Consider the following 19,695-nt stretch of genomic DNA (forward strand, 5'->3'; position numbering starts at 1 on the left):
TCAACTTTGGACTGTGAACACATTATGTAAGATTAATATTTCTTGCTTTTCAGTGGTGTCTTTGAACTGAACTTCATGTCCCAGCAGCCAACAAGTGGCTATTACCAGTTAACTGTTTCTGTGACTGGTGATAGCAGATTGATTGCAAATCATGTCGAGGTGAGTTTACTTTTTTTTTTTAATTTCTCATCTGTGATGGTCAATTAAAGTTACCTGCCTTTTCAAAATTTGAGGGTTTTTTTTTTTTTTTTTTTGCCTCTGAACCATTTAAACCTGCAGCAGTTGAAATCATTCATGCTGACATGTTTAATAATGGAAGCATTGTGCAAATGAAAGCAAATTAACTTGTCTCTAAAGATAGCTTTTGACAACCACTAAAAAGAGTGTTGAGCCGCTATCTTGCAGTTTACTATATTTTTAATTGCTTTTCAACTTTTGACTGAAACTTGGTATGCTAACTTTGGGTAGGAAACTTTCCTCAGGAGGAAGCATAAACTTAGAATTTCATGGCTGCAACACATTCCCAAAAAACTGGGACAGGGTCATGATTGGAACTGTTGCATCACCTTTCCGTTAAACAACATTCAATAAATGTTTGGGAACTGAAGACACCAATTGTTGAAATTTTGTGGGTGGAATTATTTCTCATTCTTGATTGATATAGAACTTTAGCCGTTCTAGAGTCCGGGGTCTGTTTTCTTTTTTTTTTTTTTTTCTATTTATTTTTTTTTTGCTTCAAAGCACACTATGAATTTTCAATAGACAGGTCTGGACTGCATCCAAGTCAGTCTAATACCCACACTTTTTACTCCAGAGCCACACTGTTGTAATACATGCCGAATGTGGTTTGGCATTGTCTTGCTGAAATAAGTAGGGGTGTCCATGGAAAAGACAGCATGTTTTTCACACAATGTATTTACCTTTCAGCATCAATGGTGCCTTCACAGATGTGTAAATTACCCAAGCCATTGGAACTAACACAACCCCATACCATCACAGATGTTGGGTTTTTAACTTTGCATTCATAACAGTTTGAATGTTATTTCTTCTTTTTTTTTTTCCCCTTTTTGGCCCAGAGGTTGCGATGTCCACAATTTCCAAAAACAGTTTGAAATGTGGGCCAGTTGGACCACAGAATACTTTTCTACTTTGCATCAGTCAATCTCAGATGGGCCTGGCCCTGAGAACCTGGTGGGATTCTGGGTGGTGTTGGTAAGGGGCTTTTGCTTTGCATAGTTATAAATTGCACTTACGGTTCTAATGCAGAACTCTATTTACTGACATTGGTTTTCTGAAGTGTCTGAGCCCATGTTGTGATATCCTTTACTCATTGATGTCAGTTGTTGATGCAGTGCCGCCTGAGTGATTGGCGGTTAAGGGCATTCAAATCTTGGTTCACAGCCTTGTCACTAACATGCAGTGATTTGTCCAGATCCTCTGAACCCTTTGATATTATGGACCGTAGATGATGAAATCCCTAAATCTATTGCAATTGTACATTGATGAACATTGTCCTTAAACTTTTCGACTATATTCTCATGCACTTGTTCACAAAGAGATGAAATTCGCCCCATCTTTGCTTGTGAATAATCAATTCAAGGTACCACCTTTTATACCCAATCATGGCACTCTCTTGTTCCCAATAGGGGTGTTCACATGTAGGATGGTCCAAACAAATGTCAGCATTCCTCAAATTTCTCAGTCTTGTATTGCCACTTGCCCCAGCTTTTTTGGAATGTTCTGCAGCCATAACATTCCAAGTTTAAAAATGATCAAGTTTATCAATTTGAATATTCCATATGTTTGGTTGTATTCAATTAAATAGAGGTGAGACATGATTTGCAAATCAGAATCAGCTTTATTTGCCAAGTGTGTTAAAAAAAAAGGAAATTTTCTCTGGCAGTCGGTGCTGCCATATAAATAATTGTATTCTGATTTTATTTATCCATCCATTTTTTTGAGCCACTTATCCTCACAAGTGTTGCTGGAGTAATTCCCAGCTATCTACGGACAGGAGGCGGGGTGCACCCTGAACAGGTTGTCAGCCAATAACAGGGCACTCATCATACCCAAGGGCAATTTAGAGGCTTCAATTAACATACCATGCATGCTTTTTACATGTGGGAGGAAATTAGAGTGCCCATCAAAACCCACACAGGCACGGGGAGAGCATGCAAATTCCACACAGACGGGACCGGGTTTTGAACCCTGGACCTCAGAACTGTGAGGCAGACGCTCTAACCACTTCTTTCATTGTGCTGCCTGTTTTTCTTTTTAACACAATGTCCCAGCTTAATTGGAATTGTGGTTATGAAAAGTCGTCTTTTCCATTTACATTTGAATATTCAGTGTTTTGATTTAAGGTGTTGTATATTCCCTTTATTAATAATGTCCCCTTTAGAGCTTATCAACAGTCATATGTGTATGCCCCAAATGCTACTTTCAGTCACGTTGAAGTCTACATTTGGTGTTATCGACGGCTGTAAGCTCAACTTCTTTGGGTGTTTGTCTTGTGATGCTGTTCCACCTGTAGCTCAAAGTGAAGGTGTCAACTGAGGTGGCAGTTACCAATATGGACCTCTCTGTGGTGGATAAGGACCAGAGCATTGGCACAAAGACAACCAGGTTTGAAATCAAGACTGTTTCGCTTTTATTGGTAGTGAAAAACTAAATGTTGTTCTCCGATGATCCAGGGTCGACTATCCATCAAAGGCCAAGAGCTCATTCACCGCTGATAGTCACCAGAACTTTGCCATGACCTTCCAGCTGGTTGATGTCAATACTGGAGTTGAACTTACCCCCCACCAGGTATGAAATACATCCAGCTGGTCTAATCAGTATTAATATTCATAATGTGTTCTGTAAACTACCGCACTATTTGTCACTTTAACCTGCTCCCTTTGCACAATTGTCATTACACTGGTCTATAACTGGGCTAACAGGTAAGGGCACTCTGTACAAGCTCAACACAATGTGGGATGTTAACACACTTATCTCTTAACTGTTCTCTAAATGAAGAAGACTGCATCTTGCACATCTATGACTCTTATCAGGAATAGTTCCTATGAACTGAATGTGTCTTGTTTTTTGTTTTTGTTTGTTCTATGTTCTGAATGTCTTACCAGGGCGGCACCGACTGCCAGAGACAAATTCCTTGCGTGTTGTTACACACTTGGCCAATAAAAATGATTTTGATTATTTTGCAGACTTTTGTCCGTCTGCATAATCAGAAAACTGGTCAAGAGGTTGTTTTTGTTGCCGAGCCTGATACCAAGGGCCTGTACAAGTTTGAGTTGGACGCAGCTGAGCGTAAAACCGAATTTGCCCTCATCTCTGGTACCTATTCCCTGTATCTCATGGTTGGAGATGCCACACTGGAGAACCCCATCTTATGGAATGTGGTTAGTCTCAGCATAGTGCCATAATTGTTGTCTTCCAAATGATGGCTGACAGTAATATTTATCATTCATCTGTTCAAAGGCTGATGTTGTGCTCAGGTTTGTTGATGAAGATTCTCCAGCTACAATTCAACCCAAGACTCTTTACGTACCCAAACCAGAGATCCAAGTAAATCATTTTCATTTACTGCTCGACAAGGTGAAACTATATATTTTGCAGTACAGTAGATTGAAATGTTATCCTGCCTATGCAGCACTTATTCAGGGAACCAGAGAAGAAGCCTCCTACAGTTGTTTCCAACACGTTCACTGCACTTGTCCTGTCTCCCCTCCTGCTTTTGCTCATTCTGGTAACAATGCACTCATATCTTATTTTCGTTTCTGTCAGGTAAACATATGGAAAACTTATGGAGCAGAGTTATCGCTGAATGCCCAATGTTTTTTTCCCTTACAAAAAATGGCTCAACACATATTCAGAAATTGAGGACTAAATACTTTTTATAATTTAAATCCCAATTGCAGTTCTTTTATTTGTCTTTTTCCCAAGATATGTATTTTTCAGTAGTAGTTATTGTTACGATCAGGTAAATGTATTAGGTGATAAATGTATTTTCCATTCCTTTGTTCACGTCACTTAAAAAGAATAACACGCTCTTTTTATTCTCTTTGCAGTGGATAAAGCTTGGGGCAAACATTTCTAACTTTAGCTTTTCTCCCAGCACCATTCTTTTCCATTTTGGACATGCAGGTTGGTCTCATCTGTTAACTATAGATGGTTGTTTAGTCCCTCTTTTTTCATGTGGCTGTCATAAATCAATGGTGATATTAGGCCCAATTTAATCAAGGTTCCGTATTATTATGGGCCAAACCCAAAAGTGTTGTCTCCTTTTTTGTTTAAAAAAAAAAAGTGTAAATGTATGACACTTAACCATTGAGTATTGAAAACCAGTGAATATACTTGGAAAAAATGAATTAAGTTTTCAGTAACAAGTTCAGGATTAACTTTAAAATTAAAAATAAAATTTTAATTTACATATCTAACCGTTCAATGTTTAAGTAATGTCTGGACATCTTTTTCTCTAACAGGCAGCTGATAGGTAAAATTCACCACAGGTGGACCAGAAATGGACAAATAAATTACCAACGATGTCCACTTTGCCTTTTTGTGACCCTTCAGCCTCTCAGTAGCTCTTTTGCATCCTGCTGATAATACTCTGACATTCTCAGGAAAGATTGCCAGCCATTTAAGTTTCTTAGATTTCTATCTAAATTCATCACATGAAATGTGATCTTTTAAATCACAAGAATAAACATGGCTGCTCTGTGCTTAAACTAACCACACAACCAATTGTCTTCATATTTTTACACAGCATAATGTAGATATCCTCAGTACAAGGAAAAAGTGTGACCCCTTGAATTTGGGAGCAACATCAACCAAACATTTTCTGCAGTTGTAGGTCACGCGTGCATAATAATGATGATGATGAAATTTGAACAATTCCTGTTAATAGAACTGTTGCATTCAGCAAAATTCCTGGGATGTCTGGATGTCACAGGTTGGTGGGTTGGCATAGTGTTTGCATCTCTGTTAAAGAACTTCCAAACAGTTGACATACTTTTTAACCACTTTGCTCTGAGAACATCTTGTGTAAAGCCCCATAATTGCAAGGTACAGTTGATTAGATATTTTGTTCTCAGGTGTCAAAATGTGAATGACATACTGGAGAAGGGTATTGAAATACCGATTCTAATTAAATTTGTAAATATTTTGGTCCATTCATGGATCAAAAACCTGTTGTGGGTTTTCCCATTCGGCCTGTTCGAGAATAGACAGTTGTACAAAGAGTACTGAAACAATGAACAGTTCAACAGTTGTGATAGGAAAACAACAGATAACCATCTTTTTAGCAGTGTTACAAGAACCTCATAGCAATGCATCTCGCTAAATGATTTAGGATACTTGTTTTCATTTGAAGTTAATTGTCAAACATTCTGGTTTTCAGCTCTCCTGGGCCTGATGTATGTCTACTGGACCCACTTGAACATGTTCCAGACTCTTAAGTACCTGGCGATTATCGGTGGTGTAACATTCCTGGCCGGAAACCGCATGCTGGCACAGAAAGCCGTGAAAAGGCAAGTGTGTCGATTGCGCCTGACATAAAAGATTTCTTAGAGGGTTCTTGTCCTTGAGAGGGAGCAAGAGCAATCAGTCATTCAGATGATAAGTACATTGATGGTCTAAGGCCTCTTAATAATTTTTTGGTCCAAAGGAGAGGGAAAAGTGCTCTCCTTGTGGATTCGCCTGCATGCTTACCGGTGCCAGTTCTCCTTTAGGGAAGATGCCAGCAAGAGGGATCGTGTGATTGGGTAATTCCTTGTAGAGCCCTTAAAGTATCAGAGTGAGCAATTATTCACTTGTATCACTGCCTTTTCTTCACATTTACCACTTCTTGTTCCCCTTTATAATCTTCCTTGTTCAAGTAGCCAACAAATGAGGACACAGAGGACATCCTAATTTCAGCAGATGTGTGCTGTTGTATGTCTCCTTTATCCACATGCCGATGTCTCTTTACTCCTCTTTCAGGATTGCCGCTGAGCAAAGTAGTAGGTTGGAAAAGTATAGGAGCCTCCGATAAAGCGGCCATTTGTTACAAAAGAGCTGATTGTGCTCCCAGGCTAAAGTAAGGACTTCCCTGTAGATAGTATCTCAAGTGCATCTGTAAAATGGTTGGTAGCTTGCATGGCTGTGTGGTGCTCACTCATCCTAACTGAGCTCACTCATGTACTCGCCAACTTGCTGGTTTGTCTTGTATGTACCATTCCATATACAGTGGAAATAAGTATTTGAACACCCTGCTATATTTCAATTTCTTCCACTTAGAAATCATGAAGGGATCTGAAATTTTCATCAGAGATGCATGTCCACTGTGAGAGAGATAATCTAAAAAGAAAATTCTAGAAATCCCAATGTATGTTTTTTTTTTTTTCCCCCCATTTATTTGCGGGATTCAGCAGCAAATAAGTATTTGAACAACTGTCTATCAGGTAGAATTCTGACAATCAAAGACCTGTTAGTCCGCCTTTAAAAGTCCACCTCCACTCCATGTATTATCCTGAATCAGATGCACCTGTGTGAGGGCGTTAACTGCAAAAAGACACCCCATACAATCAGTAAGACTCAAACTTGTAACATGGCCAAGACCAAAGAGCTGTCCGGAGACACCAGAGACAAAATTGTATAACTCCACACGGCTAGAAAGGGCTACGGAGAAATTGCCAAGCAGCTTGGGGAAAAAAGGTCCACTGTTGGAGCAATCATTAGAAAATGGAAGAAGCTAATTATGACTGTCAATCTCAATTGGAGTGGAGCCCCATGCAAGATATCCCTTGGTGGGCTCTCAGTGAACCTTAGAAAGGTGAGGAATTAGCCCAGGACTACACGACAGGACTTGGTCAATGACCTGAAAAGAGCTGGGACTACGGTTTCCAAGGTGACTGTTGGTAATACACTATGGTTTGAAATCATCCATGGCACGGAAGGTTCCCCTGCTTAAACCAGCCCATGTCAAAGCCCGTCTTAAGTTTGCCAATGACCATTTGGATGATACAGATGAGTCATGGGAGAAGGTGTTGTGGTCAGATGAGACTAAAATGGAACTTTTTGGTCATAATTTCAGTAACCATGTTTGGAGGAAGACGAATGATGAGTTCCATCCCAAGAACACCATCCCAACTGTGAAGCATGGGGGTGGTAGCATCATGCTTGGGGGGTGGGGGGGGTCTGTTCATGGGACAAGACGACTGCACTGTATGAAGTAGAGGATGACCGTGGCCATGTATTGTGAGATTTTGGGGAACAACCTCTTTCCCTCAGTCAGAGCATTGAAGATGGGTCGTGGCTGGGTCTGTCAACATGACAATGACCCGAAGCACACACCCAGGAAAACCAAGGAGTGGATCTGTAAGAAGCATATCAAGGTTCTGGCGTGGCTTAGCCAGTCTCCAGACCTAAACCCAATAGAAAATCTTTGGAAGGAGCTGAAACTCCGTGTTTCTCAGCGACAGCTTAGAAACCGGTCTGATCTAGAGAAGATCTGTGTGGAGGAGTGGGCCAAAATCCCTCAGTGTGTGCAAACCTGGTTAACTACAGGAAACGTTTGACCTCTGTAATTGCAAACAAAGGCTACTGTACCAAATATTAACATTGGTTTTCTTAGGTGTTCAAATACTTATTTGCAGCTGTATCACACGAATAAATCGTTAAGAAAATCATACATTGTGATTTCTGGATTTTTCTTTTTAGATTCTCTCTCTCACAGTGTAAATTTCAGATCCCTCCAAGATTTCTATGTGGGAGAACTTGCAATATAGCAGGATGTTCAAATACTTATTTTCTTCACTGTACAGACTACTGTTTAGCCATGTGTATCGGCCTGTCACAATAATTAATATTTTGTCTTCTTTGGCCCATATCTTTCTGTTTAAAAAATAAAATGGACATGATAATTTCTCCAGAAATAATAAATTCTCATAGTGGTCCAACTAAACAGGATGCGACATCGAAAATTGAAAACAAACTGGAACCGGGGCTAATTCTCCGGTTGTCCCGCAACAAGTAGCGAAGAAGTGGCGAAAAACAAAGTGGCGTAAACCAATGAATAACATGCACATTGTGCTTGTGCCCAACGGCTGCATATCTTAACTTTGTTAAATGAATCACCAGTCCCCCAGTCCAACATTTGAAATAAGGTTATACTGTCCACAGGAGGTTTTCAGAATTAAGCGTCTGATGCGTTCTGAGCCTCACCCTACACTAAACAGAGTTTCAGTGACTGTCATCTGGGTGAGTGAAACAATGAAATACATTTATGCAAAGAGTGAAAAAGTTAACAAGATAAACGGTTTGTTGCACTTTTGCAGTTTTTTGAGCTTTTTTCAAGTCTCCAAACCAATGTAAGAGCTGATGGGGTGGAAATTTACATGGGCCAAAACTTTACCATTGCAGTTGCAACTTTGAATGAGAATCATCTTTATTTTACTCAATATGTTGAAAACAAGGAAGTTGTCTCCAGTAGTTGGAGCCACTCTAGTACGACAACAGTCAATTGACAGAATATTCATGAGACTTAAAAACAAATTACTTGTGTGTTGTTTACATACTTCACCAATAAAGCGGATTCTGATTGCAGACAATGCACAATAAAAGGTTGCTCCTAATCTGGCAATGACGCTACATTTTCATTTATTTACTTTTTTACAATTCTGCAGAAAGATCTGGAGTCTTCTAGCAATTAGAGCAGTTTCAATGGGGAATAGATCAATAGTCCAATGCAATGACCATTGTGCAAAGAGTGCAGAGACTTCAAGAAACGTATGCGGTTTATTGTGACTTGTACTGCGCTAATCTTGTACATTATTGATTGGAAATGATGCAGATGCCCCTCAGTTGATTGTGCTTGTGGTGCAGATGGCACTTGGGCACATGTGGCCAGTATTGGTCAACAACAGATATCCAAATAGTCTAGCGTGAAGATACTCCTACAGTGAATGCATGAGGAATGTATTATTGTCCCGAAAGAATTATGACAAACTCGACAAAAAATTGGCAGCATGTTACAGTGGATTTCTAAATTAGCTGTTTAAGAAGTAAATTGCAAGAGGCTGTTGGATTGTCTGCTAGTTTGTTTGCATTGTTCGATCGCACCCACCCGAGGGAAGGAGCTAGTGATCTGCATGTAGCATGTCCAAGAGGATTTTGCATGTTCTTGTCTTTGTTCTGGAAACGTGAAGGTCCTCAATCTTATCAGCAGTTTTCATTGCCTCTCCACTTCCTGTCGATGCATACCCATCACAGGCTTCAAGGCCGATGACTGTGGTGTCATCTGCAAACTTCAGGAGTTTGACAGGAGACATCACAATGAATTGTTATTGTGCCTCATCGGTGGGAAAGGAAAGGAAATCAGTGTTTTATAGGATTTGGTTCCATCAGTTAAAAAAAAAAAGTCCTTTGAAGTTACTTTTCATGGTGAAATGCTAAGTTCCAGTGCTTATCCTTCATAACAGAAGGCTTCAAGCTTAAAATAGTATGTCAAGTTAAAACTTGCATGTATGTATTTATATATACATACATACAGTGTCTTGTGAACCTATTCGGCCCCCTTGAACTTTTCAACCTTTTGCCACATTTCAGGCTTCAAACATAGATATTCATTTTTTTGTCAAAAATAGACAAGTGGGACACAATCGTGAAGTTGAGCGGACGGTATTGGATAATCTATAGTTTTTTAACAAATAATTTTTTTTATTAACTTAATTAATAATTTTAACAAATAAGAAACTGAAATTTGGGTCATGCAATATTATTAGCCCTTTACTTTCAGTGCAGCAAACTCATTCCAGAAGTTCAGTGAGGATCTCTGAATGATCCACTGTTGACTGATGATGATAAATAGAATCCACCTGTGTGTAATCAAGTCTCCGTATAAATGCACCTGCTCTGGGATAGTCTCGGGGTTCTGTTTAAAGCGCCAAGAGCATCATGAAGACCAAGGAACACAGCAGACAGGTCTGAGATACTGTTGTGGAGAAGTTTAAAGCCGGCTTTGGATATTTTTTTTCCCAAGCTTTAAACATCTCAAGGAGGACTGTGCAAGCAAAGATATTGAAATGAAAGAAGTTTCAAACCACTGCAAATCTACCAAGACCCGGCTGTACCTCTAAACTTTCACCTTGAACAAGGAGAAGACGGATCAGAGATGCAGCCAAGAGGCCCATCATCACTCTGGATGAACTGCAGAGATCTACAGGTGAGGTGGGAGAGTCTGTCCATAGGACAACACAAATCATGCCTTTATGGAAAAGTGCCAAGAAGAAAGCCGTTTCTCAAAGGTATCCATAAAAAGGTCTGGATTAAACTGCCACAAGCCACCTGGGAGACACACCAAACGTGGAAGAAGATGGTCTGGTCAGATGAAACTAAAATCGAACTTTTTGGCCACATTGCAAAAGGATATGTTTGGCGTAAAAGCAACACAGCTCATCACCCTGAACACACCATCCCCACTGTCAAACATGGTGGTGAGCAACCTCATGGTGTTTGGGCCTGCTTTCAGCAGGGACAGTGAAGATGGTAAAAATTGATGGGAAGATGAATGCAGCCAAAAACAGGACCATTCTGGAAGAAACCCTATTGAAGTCTGCAAAAGACCTGAGACTGGGACGGAGATTTATCTTCCAACAGGACAATGATCCAAAACATAAAGCCAAATCTACAATAGAATGGTTCATAAATTAATGTATCCAGGTGTCAGAATGGGCAAGTCAAAGTCCAGACCTGAATTCAATCAATAATCTGTGGGAAGAGCTGAAAACTTCTGTTCACAAACGCTCTCTATCCAACTTCATTGAGCTCGAGCTGTTTTGCAAAGAAGAATGGGAAATAATTTCAGTCTTGATGTGCAAAACTGATAGACATACCCCAAAGCGACTTCCAGGTGTAATTGCAGCAAAAGGTGTCACTACCAAGTATTAATGCAAGGGGGCCGAATAATATTGCACGCCCCACTTTTCAGGTTTTTATTTATGAAAAAAGTTTAAAATATCCAATACATTACGTTCCATTTCACGACTGTGTCCCACTTGATTCTTGACAAAACCATTTAATTTAATATTGTTCTGTTTGAAGCCTAAAATGTGATGAAAGGTTGAAAAGTTCAACGGGCCCCAAATACTTTCACAAGGGACTGTATGTATGTAGAATCAGAATCAGTTTTATTGGCCAAGTGTGTAACAGTACAAGGAATTTGTCTCAGCAGTCGATGCTGTACTGGGCGTACGGCATTCAAAATAAAGAACAAAAAAAAAAGACATTCAGTTCATAGGAACTATTCCTGATAGGGGTCACAGATGTGCAAGATCCAGAGTCTTCTTAATTTAAAACAGTTAAGATTGCGTTAATGCCCCATGTTATGTTAATAGTGCCCTTACCTCTTCGTGGTACCCGTTACAGACCAGTGCAATGACAGTTGTGCAACGGGAGCAGGTTAAAGTGACGAATTGTGTGATAGTGTACAAAATATATTACTAATACTGATTGGACCAGCAGGATGTAGGGGTGTCTCCCAACAACGGCAGAAGGCAGAAAATAGATTAGCTGATCAAGAATTTAATGAGTTAATTGCCAAAGGGGAAAAAATCAGTTTGATTACCTGCTAGTTTTGACTTGCAATAATCAGTAGTGCTTACTTGACAAAAGGAGCTGGAAGAGCTGGTGGCATCCTGACCGCTTTGGACGTTGTTCGAGTAGCATGTAAGTCTTCAAGGTAGAATGGTGCCAACAATCCATTCAGCAGTTTTGATTGTCCGTTGCAGTCTGAGTTTGCCCCTGCCTCAAACCAGACTGTGATAGAGGTAGAGTACAGATTGAATGACCGCTGTGTAGAACTGTCTCAGCAGCTCTTTTGACAGGCTGTGTTTCCTCAGAGGCCGCAAGAAGTGCATCCTTTGCTGGGCTTTTTTTTGAGGATAGTTGATGTTCGTCTCCCACTTCAGGTCCTGTGTACTGTGATTCCTAAGAACTTGAAGATCTCGATGGTTGACACAAGAAAATTGGACAGAGTCAAGGGCAGCTGTGATCGATACCTCCTGAAGTCCGCAATTATCTCTACAGTCTTTTAGAGTGTTCAACGGCAGGTTGTGTTGACCACACCAAAGCTCCAGTCTTCCCATTTCCTGTTGATACGCAGACTCGTCACCGTCTTTGATGAAGCCGATCACTGTGATGTCATCTGTGAACTTCAGGAGTTTTGACAGCCGTGTGCCTCGAGGTCCAGTCGTTTGTTTAGAGTGAGAAGTGCAGAGGGGAGAGGACACAACCTTGAGTTAGACAACTGTGTCTTACAGGTTGGATTATAGTGGGGGTTTTCTCAAAGATTGGCATGTAGAATTAAAAGTGGTTGTGTGAGCTTGACATTTTTTCAGTTCTGGTAACATGAAGGATTTTCAATTCAATTTGGTAAGCCAACAAAAACTAAGTGCAAAGGAAAGACATAACACCGTGACTACCAAGAAACCTTGAATATTAACTCGGGTCCGATTTCTGTGACATGTTAATTTTTCCCAAAATACGCTTTGAAGCACTATGTGAAATAGAAGCATTTCATCCAAGAGTGCGGACCTAATGTCTGACAAATATATATTGATTAAACCTGGGAGTCTCCAGGAACTGAATAAGATAGACCAAATTTATGGGATTCAACCCTATTTGTATATCAACACTATTTCAGCGCTTGAAAGCAGGAAGATAGTTTGAACCAAAACTCCAGATGCTAGTCCCGTAACTGAATTACAAATAGGACTTGGATAAAAGCCATCCTGTAAGCATAACTTATACAGCTGTGGCTTACATTTATCGATGTCAATAGAAATGATATAGCCTGTAGAGCATCCGCTTCTAGGCTGGGAGATCCAGGTTTAAGGTTCAAGTCTGACACAAAACTCCATGTAACAGCCGGAGCTGTCTGTCGTGACACTCAGCAATAGGAGTTAATGCGGGGACTGGTTGGCCCATTGTTTGTAGGCCTATAATGTGACTGGGTGAGGGGGAAATCTGTCCTGCTAAAAGGAGAAACCATCGTCAAAAGACTAAAATACTGAAATGTAAGACATTAAACAGCAATTATTTAATGATTAGTACGAGTATAAATGTGGTATGCGCCAGAAACACCAAATACTGGCAAACAAGGTTTTAGTCTTGGTTGTCAAACCAACGATAAGAGTGATAGCTGCCATTGTTTCACTTGAACTTCAGTAATTGGTATCCCAACGGCAACTGGTTGGTAGTGTGTCAGTGTTATCATATGTGAGTGTCAGGAGGCTAGCTATACTGTGTCTCTGGCAAATGACCTCTGTGAGGCAGCATAAGACAACAGCTGTAGAAATGAATCCTTGACTGAAATACTGTTAACAGTGATGAAAGTCCTCTGAATTTTCCCGGAATTCCGGATTTTTAAATTTTCATGAAAATTGCTCTGGAAAATTGAGGAAAAATTGCCTAAAATTAATCCAGATATTAGTTGACGACATTGAACGAACATGCGTTTGAGTTCGTCGTTCTGCTTTCACCAACACTAGTAACAATAACAACCCTCCCCTCACGTTCTCTCAAGATGTCACTTATTTCGTGTGGTCTTGACATTAATTTACGTGTTTATTTCATAAACAATATTCACTAAGCAAGCCTGCTCCAAAACAACCGGTATTCACCCGGTAGCAGGAAATGCAAGTTAACTGTACTGAGCATATATGGAGCATTTACGAAAGCGCATTTTCAGAACTGCTTCATGTAATGCGTGTGCATTTACGTTGAAAGTCATCAACATCATGAGCCATGTCAAAGGAAATTCAGTTACACCAGGAGTGCTCAGTGCGTCAATCGCAAGGCAGTGTGACGGTGGGGTGGAAAAAAAAAAAATCCTCGTCGCTTGATTCAGGTGTGGCCAATACGTCTAGCGCATGCACATAAAGGTGCGTTCTAGCATGCTGGCCTCCTATTTACGGCAGTCCCGTGGTGCGTGCATTTGTATTTTCAGGAATTTTCACGAAAGTCCACTTTCATCTCTATGCACTTTTAACACAAACTTTCAATCATTAACTGAGACCAAGAACAGGTCTAAATGTGGTTCGAGCCTAAACTATCCTCAAGTTACTGGCAGATCACCTTCTTCGAGCCACTATTCAGATTTCATGTAAATTATCGGTTTCAGTAGCCTCTTGGTACTGTCAGCAGAAAAACATGGAACTGAAAATACAGTAAACCCTGCATAACTCAACACTGTATAAGCAGACATACTGTAAGTCTACATTCAAGCTCCACTGTCATGGCTATAAACATTCTAAAAGATATTGTAATGAATAATAGATATAACATTATTCACTTAAATGTCTATTCGAAAAAATAAATGAGCGGAGAGCGTGTCATCCATGCGCAAAGTTGCGAAAGTCTCATTTGACATCCAAGTGGTTGCCATATTGCTTGCAATGTCATCAGCAGATGTTACACCGGGGCATTCGCCATTGAAAACACATAGTGGCAACTAGCTATCGATCATGTAAGCTCTTTTCGAATAAGAGAACATCTCACAATCGAGTGAAGTGGGAGGCAATATTACCCTCTCATTTCGAGCCATATTTAGATAATATTCGGCTCACTTCTAACTACCAACAGACTCCCCGACAGTATGTAGCGTACCCAGGAAAACCCATGCCAGGGAGGGGGAAGAGCTCCTTCCTCCTCCTGCACGCGGCCAAGCCACCTCTGCGTCGGAGCCAATTTGGAAGCCGTCGCCGGCGAGCCGATCCATAAGGTCAGCTCGGCCTTGTTGACAAGGCCGGGGGCGATCCAAAAGGCGGTGCGGAGGCCGTCCATCCGCGGGTTGCTATGCGGAAGCTGTCCAATGCTCACATTGACTCATTTAGCACCACTGACTTACCTAGCCGGATCTTTTGTTACGTTATGAGATGATCACGTGTCATCCCTATAAACATTCTAACATAGATATTGTAATCAAAAATACATATAACAGTATTCACTTTAATGTCTATACGGAAAAAAAAAGTGAGGAAAAAAAATCATATTTTGTGTTGGGGGGAAAAAAAAAAAAAACAGATGGGTCCATTCGGGTTACCTTTTTTTCCCATTAATAACATACTATAAATCGTGCCTTTCATGACAGTGGACCTTTAAAAGTGAGGTCCCAGTCTCCAATAATACTACTGAAAAGGTTAGGTGTAAGTCAACATTTCTCTAATTTGACACAAAAGTTGTGGTCCTAAACGGTGTCAGTTATGCAGAGTTTACTGTATGTTTCCTAACCTGATGTCAAGATTTTTAAGAAGTGAACAGGAAAAGAAAAAAAGTTACCTTTAAAAAAAAAAAATGAAAACTGGAGGCTTGCTGCCACTCAGCCCAACATACTCCAGCATGATCTGGAATTTAACTTCAAAACATACCAGTAAGATCGGCTTTAGGGGACATCCAGATGGCGGATATCTGGTTCTGTCGACTACAGCTAGCTGCTGATAGTGCGCGTGGATGAGGTGGTGTCACCCAGCCTCACCTGAAAGCGCAGTTCGTGAGATAGTTGTGGCAGCCCGGCATTGTGTATTACTGTCATGGCAGGGCAACATCCCAGCATCTCGCACTCAAAGCAGCATTCTACCACTACACTGAGTGACTAGGTAGTGTCGCAGTAACATCTCTTTATACAGTACAATTTTATATTCATTTACTACGCAAATAAAACTGATCTTGAATTCTCTTGCAGCTCATCCATTTCCATGTTGCTCCACATAACTGATAGCTTGTAGTTTAAATTGTGTATCATAAGCGTGTCTCTTCGTTGGTGCCATTTTTGGGGGTCCTTAGCCAAAACAATAACAATATACTGGTATTATATACTTTCTTGTGGCTTGCCTTTAGTGTCCTCTCCGACGTCCACATTTCCACCTTGAATTTCTGCACGTTTGCCTTTCCTCTATATAAGCAGCGTGTCAGCAGGAAATGCCCCTAGTCAATTACAGATTTTGGACAGTTTGTATATGCTCGGATTTATGAATAATCTGATTTACGACTGGTTTGTCGGAACCAATCTAAAAGTCGTAACTCTGATACTGATTGTATATAAACTATTTGATGTGAGAAATCGTCCCAAATAATTATTTTAACAGCTATTTTCAACTTTTAGCTGTAACATTGATTAATATATATATATATTAATATGAAGCCAATTAGGTTAATTCCACAACTTTGTCTTTTAAGTCAAATACTGGTACAGTAATAAAGTACCTCTAGTTTAGAGAGTGCTGCATGCGGGTTCGCACAGCAGACACCTAAAAGAAATGTTTGCTAGTCTGTGGCCTAAGGTGAAATAGTGCTGTGGAAAAGGTATTTGCACCCCCCCCTTCTCAATTGCTTATATTTTTGCATGGTTTTCCCCACTCAAACATCAAATGTAATGTAATGTAATGAAATGTAAATATCAGACAGATATAACCCAACTGAAACATAAAATGTTTTTAAACTGATTTCATTTACTAAGGGGAAAAAAAATATAGCAACTGAAATGAAGCCTTTTCTATAACTAGATATTTTGGCCCACTCTTCCTTGCAGAATGGACCTTTCCAATGGCGATCTTAAGCTCCGCCCCCTTAGCCGTGTCCCACAAACTTCCAAAATGGCGATTGAACATGTTTGAAGTTGATTCTCTATCACGTATTCCAGTTAATATTTGGGTATGTTTTTTGCCAAATGTGTCAGACTTGTCCGAGAGAGTTCTACAGAGACGTCTCAACTATTTCATGCAAGGATTTTTACACGGAATTAAGATTTTGGACAGAGCAGGACGCACTGTCAGAGTTACAGCAAAATTTTGGCGATCAATACAAAAAAAAAAAAAAAAAAATGCTGATGCCTCACAAACTTCATATTGAAATCCAACAGGATAGAGTAGTGGAATCGTACTCCGCATGTAAACCAGGATGAGTACTTTTTACTGAAAAGATCACAAGTAATATCATATATGTATTCATTTGACTTGGCAATGCAAAAGGAAATGTTTGGCGTAAAAGCAACACAGCTCATCACCCTGAACACACAATCTCCACTGTCAAACATGGTGGTGGGCAACCTCATGGTGTTTGGGCCTGCTTTCAGCAGGGACAGGGAAGTTGGTAAAAATTGATTGGAAGATGAATGGAGCCAAAAACAGGACCATTCTGGAAGAAACCCTGTTGGAGTCTGCAAAAGACCCGAGACTGGGACGGTGATTTATCTTCCAACAGGACAATGATCCAAAACACAAAAGTCTGGTGTGATACAAATAGGCAAATCGACATTTCTCTTGCATGACATTTTACATTTACGTATCACTAACCTGACTCTTGGTTATAAAACCTTACACACTTCATTCAGCAGGTCAGTGATACACTAACAAAGGAAAAGTTGTTCTACTGCAATGTATAAAGCACTGATAATAATTCAATCAAACTCAGAGAAGATACTTCTCCCTCACTTACCTTTGTACATACAGCCTTGTTTGTTGATATTGTCCACATTTTGTTGTATGTGCGGTCTTCTGCAAGCCTTAACACTTAGTCAACTGTGTTTTAGACTTTGGAAAATGAATCAACTGGGCCCCTTGTAACCTAGCCAGATATCTTTCATCAGAATTGCATGTTCCCCAAGCGCATCTGAGAACTGTTTGCTTCGTAACATTAACTTTTCCAAGCGCTCGCTATTGAAAACCAGCATTGCTTGTGGGACAATACGGCGAGAGGGGCGTTTCCATCCAGGGGTGAGGACAATGCGGCCATCTGATTGGCTATTATTGTACGGGTGATTGACAAGTCGGAAAGGTCCATCAGTTGAATTCGGTTAAAAATTGAGGGTTTTTAAGAATGAAAAGCCTTTTAAAGTTTTCAGTGGGATTGTATATTTGAACCCCCCCCCTTTTTTTTTTTTTTAATTTTTTTTTTTTATTTTTTAAAGATATTTGGAAGTTGGCTTGCTGGTGTGATTTTGATTATCATCGTACTGCAGAACCAAAGTGAAATTCTGCAGCTCAAGGCTTATCATGTAACACCACCACGCTTGATTGTTTGCAATGTTCTTTTTCTGAAATGCTATGCTACATTTATATGTAAGGAGACACACACCACCTCCTGGAACTCTGCCATGAGAGAGGTCATTTTTGCCCAGTGTCTTTCTTAATATTTTTATTATGTAACAAACACTAACATTAACTGAGGCAAGGGAGTCCTTTAGAAGTTGTTCTGAGATTTTTTTGGCCTCTTACATGAGTCATTGTTGTTCTCTTAGAGTAATCTTTGTAAGATGGCCACTCCTAGGAAGGTATACCACCTTCTTGTTTTTTCCATTTGACGGAAATACTCTACCTATAGTTGGCTGGATTCCTAAACCATGAGTAATGGGTTTTGTAACCCTTTCCAGACTGATGGGTGTCACCTATTTTATTTCTCGACTGTTCTGGCATTTCTTTGGCTGTTGTCATTTTGTTGTAGCTTTTTTAGTTCTTTTGTCAGGGCAAAATTTGTCAGAACCAATATTTAATATTCGAACAGGTTTAGAGGTCATCAGGCTTGGGTGTGATCAGTGAAAATTGTGATTAGCCAAAATTAATTTCTGATTTAACAAGTGGGGTAATTACTTTTTCATATAGGGCAATGTAACAGATTAAGTTTTCTAAATAACCATTTAAACCGCAGCTTAAGTTTCCTTGAGTTGGATTTGTTTATTTCCATTAGATCCTAAACATTCAACAGTGGAAACTATGAAAGAATATACTGTATGAATTTGACAAAGGTGCCATACTTTCTCACAGTACTGTAAACTGGTCAATCCTGGTGAGGTCAGTAAAAAAAGGTGAGCAGGTGCTCTGAGTTGTTTTGTTTTACACATACATGGGAAACTTAACTGTTTATTAAAGGAAAATTCCGGTGGTTTGGAGTAACAAAGTATCCAATAAAGCTCGTGCACCTATGTCATAAAATCACGTGACTTTTGTTTACCTCGCCATATTGCCAGTCAAGCTAAGCATTGCTCAATGATAAGTCCGTTGGAGACGACACGGAAATATGTCTTGCAACACGAAGCCCAAAGTCTTACCCGATACAGTCAGACATTTAGAAGGTGAAAATAAACAACGGTACGTGGAAAAATTAGATAAAATCGGCATAGAGGCCCGTATTTAATGCCGAAATCGATGTTTTGGCCGATAAGAAATTGGACTGTTCATTCGCTTCCGCTTGTCTTGGACAACTGGATATACACATGGATCTGGTGAGTAAGTCGTTGAGATTTACAGAAAAACGTTTGAAAGCGTATAAAAGTCTGGACAGATACGAATACTTTGTTGCTGGATCTGTTCTCATCTGGAATAAATCCTACATAGTGACTGTTTTGATGGCTTGTGAACGCGAAAGTGGGTTCGGCGACACGTTAACCTTTGCCGGAATCCATCGATCTTTTCAGCTAGTATTCAATACAAATACCAATATTTAAATAAATGACCCCTGTTTTTTCACAAACTCGCGTTCATTAACTATGATTGGAAAAAAAGACGGTTGACGGCTCATGAATGCGGAAGTGTGTTCGGCGACACGTTAATCTCTGCTGGAATCCATTGATCTGTTCAGATGGTATTCAATACAAATACTAATATTTAAATAAAAGACCCCAGGTTTTACACAAACTTGCATTCATTAACTATGATGGGGGGG

General features: G+C 40.0%; 1 protein-coding gene across 2 annotated transcripts in view; it reads left to right on the forward strand.

Moving 5' to 3' along the window:
* The window catches only part of rpn2 (ribophorin II), a 36,687-nt gene that overhangs the window by 15,169 nt on the left and 1,823 nt on the right, over nucleotides 1-19,695 (forward strand). For both annotated transcript variants that reach the window (XM_061831519.1, XM_061831517.1), the window contains exons 9-16: nucleotides 54-159; nucleotides 2,534-2,625; nucleotides 2,694-2,808; nucleotides 3,207-3,401; nucleotides 3,481-3,567; nucleotides 3,653-3,748; nucleotides 4,071-4,146; nucleotides 5,402-5,531. In XM_061831519.1, the coding sequence (XP_061687503.1) occupies nucleotides 54-159; nucleotides 2,534-2,625; nucleotides 2,694-2,808; nucleotides 3,207-3,401; nucleotides 3,481-3,567; nucleotides 3,653-3,748; nucleotides 4,071-4,146; nucleotides 5,402-5,531 (897 nt within the window). The remainder of the gene's footprint in view (nucleotides 1-53; nucleotides 160-2,533; nucleotides 2,626-2,693; nucleotides 2,809-3,206; nucleotides 3,402-3,480; nucleotides 3,568-3,652; nucleotides 3,749-4,070; nucleotides 4,147-5,401; nucleotides 5,532-19,695) is intronic.

The sequence above is a fragment of the Syngnathoides biaculeatus genome, chromosome 10 (assembly GCF_019802595.1).
Source record: "Syngnathoides biaculeatus isolate LvHL_M chromosome 10, ASM1980259v1, whole genome shotgun sequence".
In the NCBI taxonomy this organism is placed as follows: Eukaryota; Metazoa; Chordata; class Actinopteri; order Syngnathiformes; family Syngnathidae; genus Syngnathoides; species Syngnathoides biaculeatus.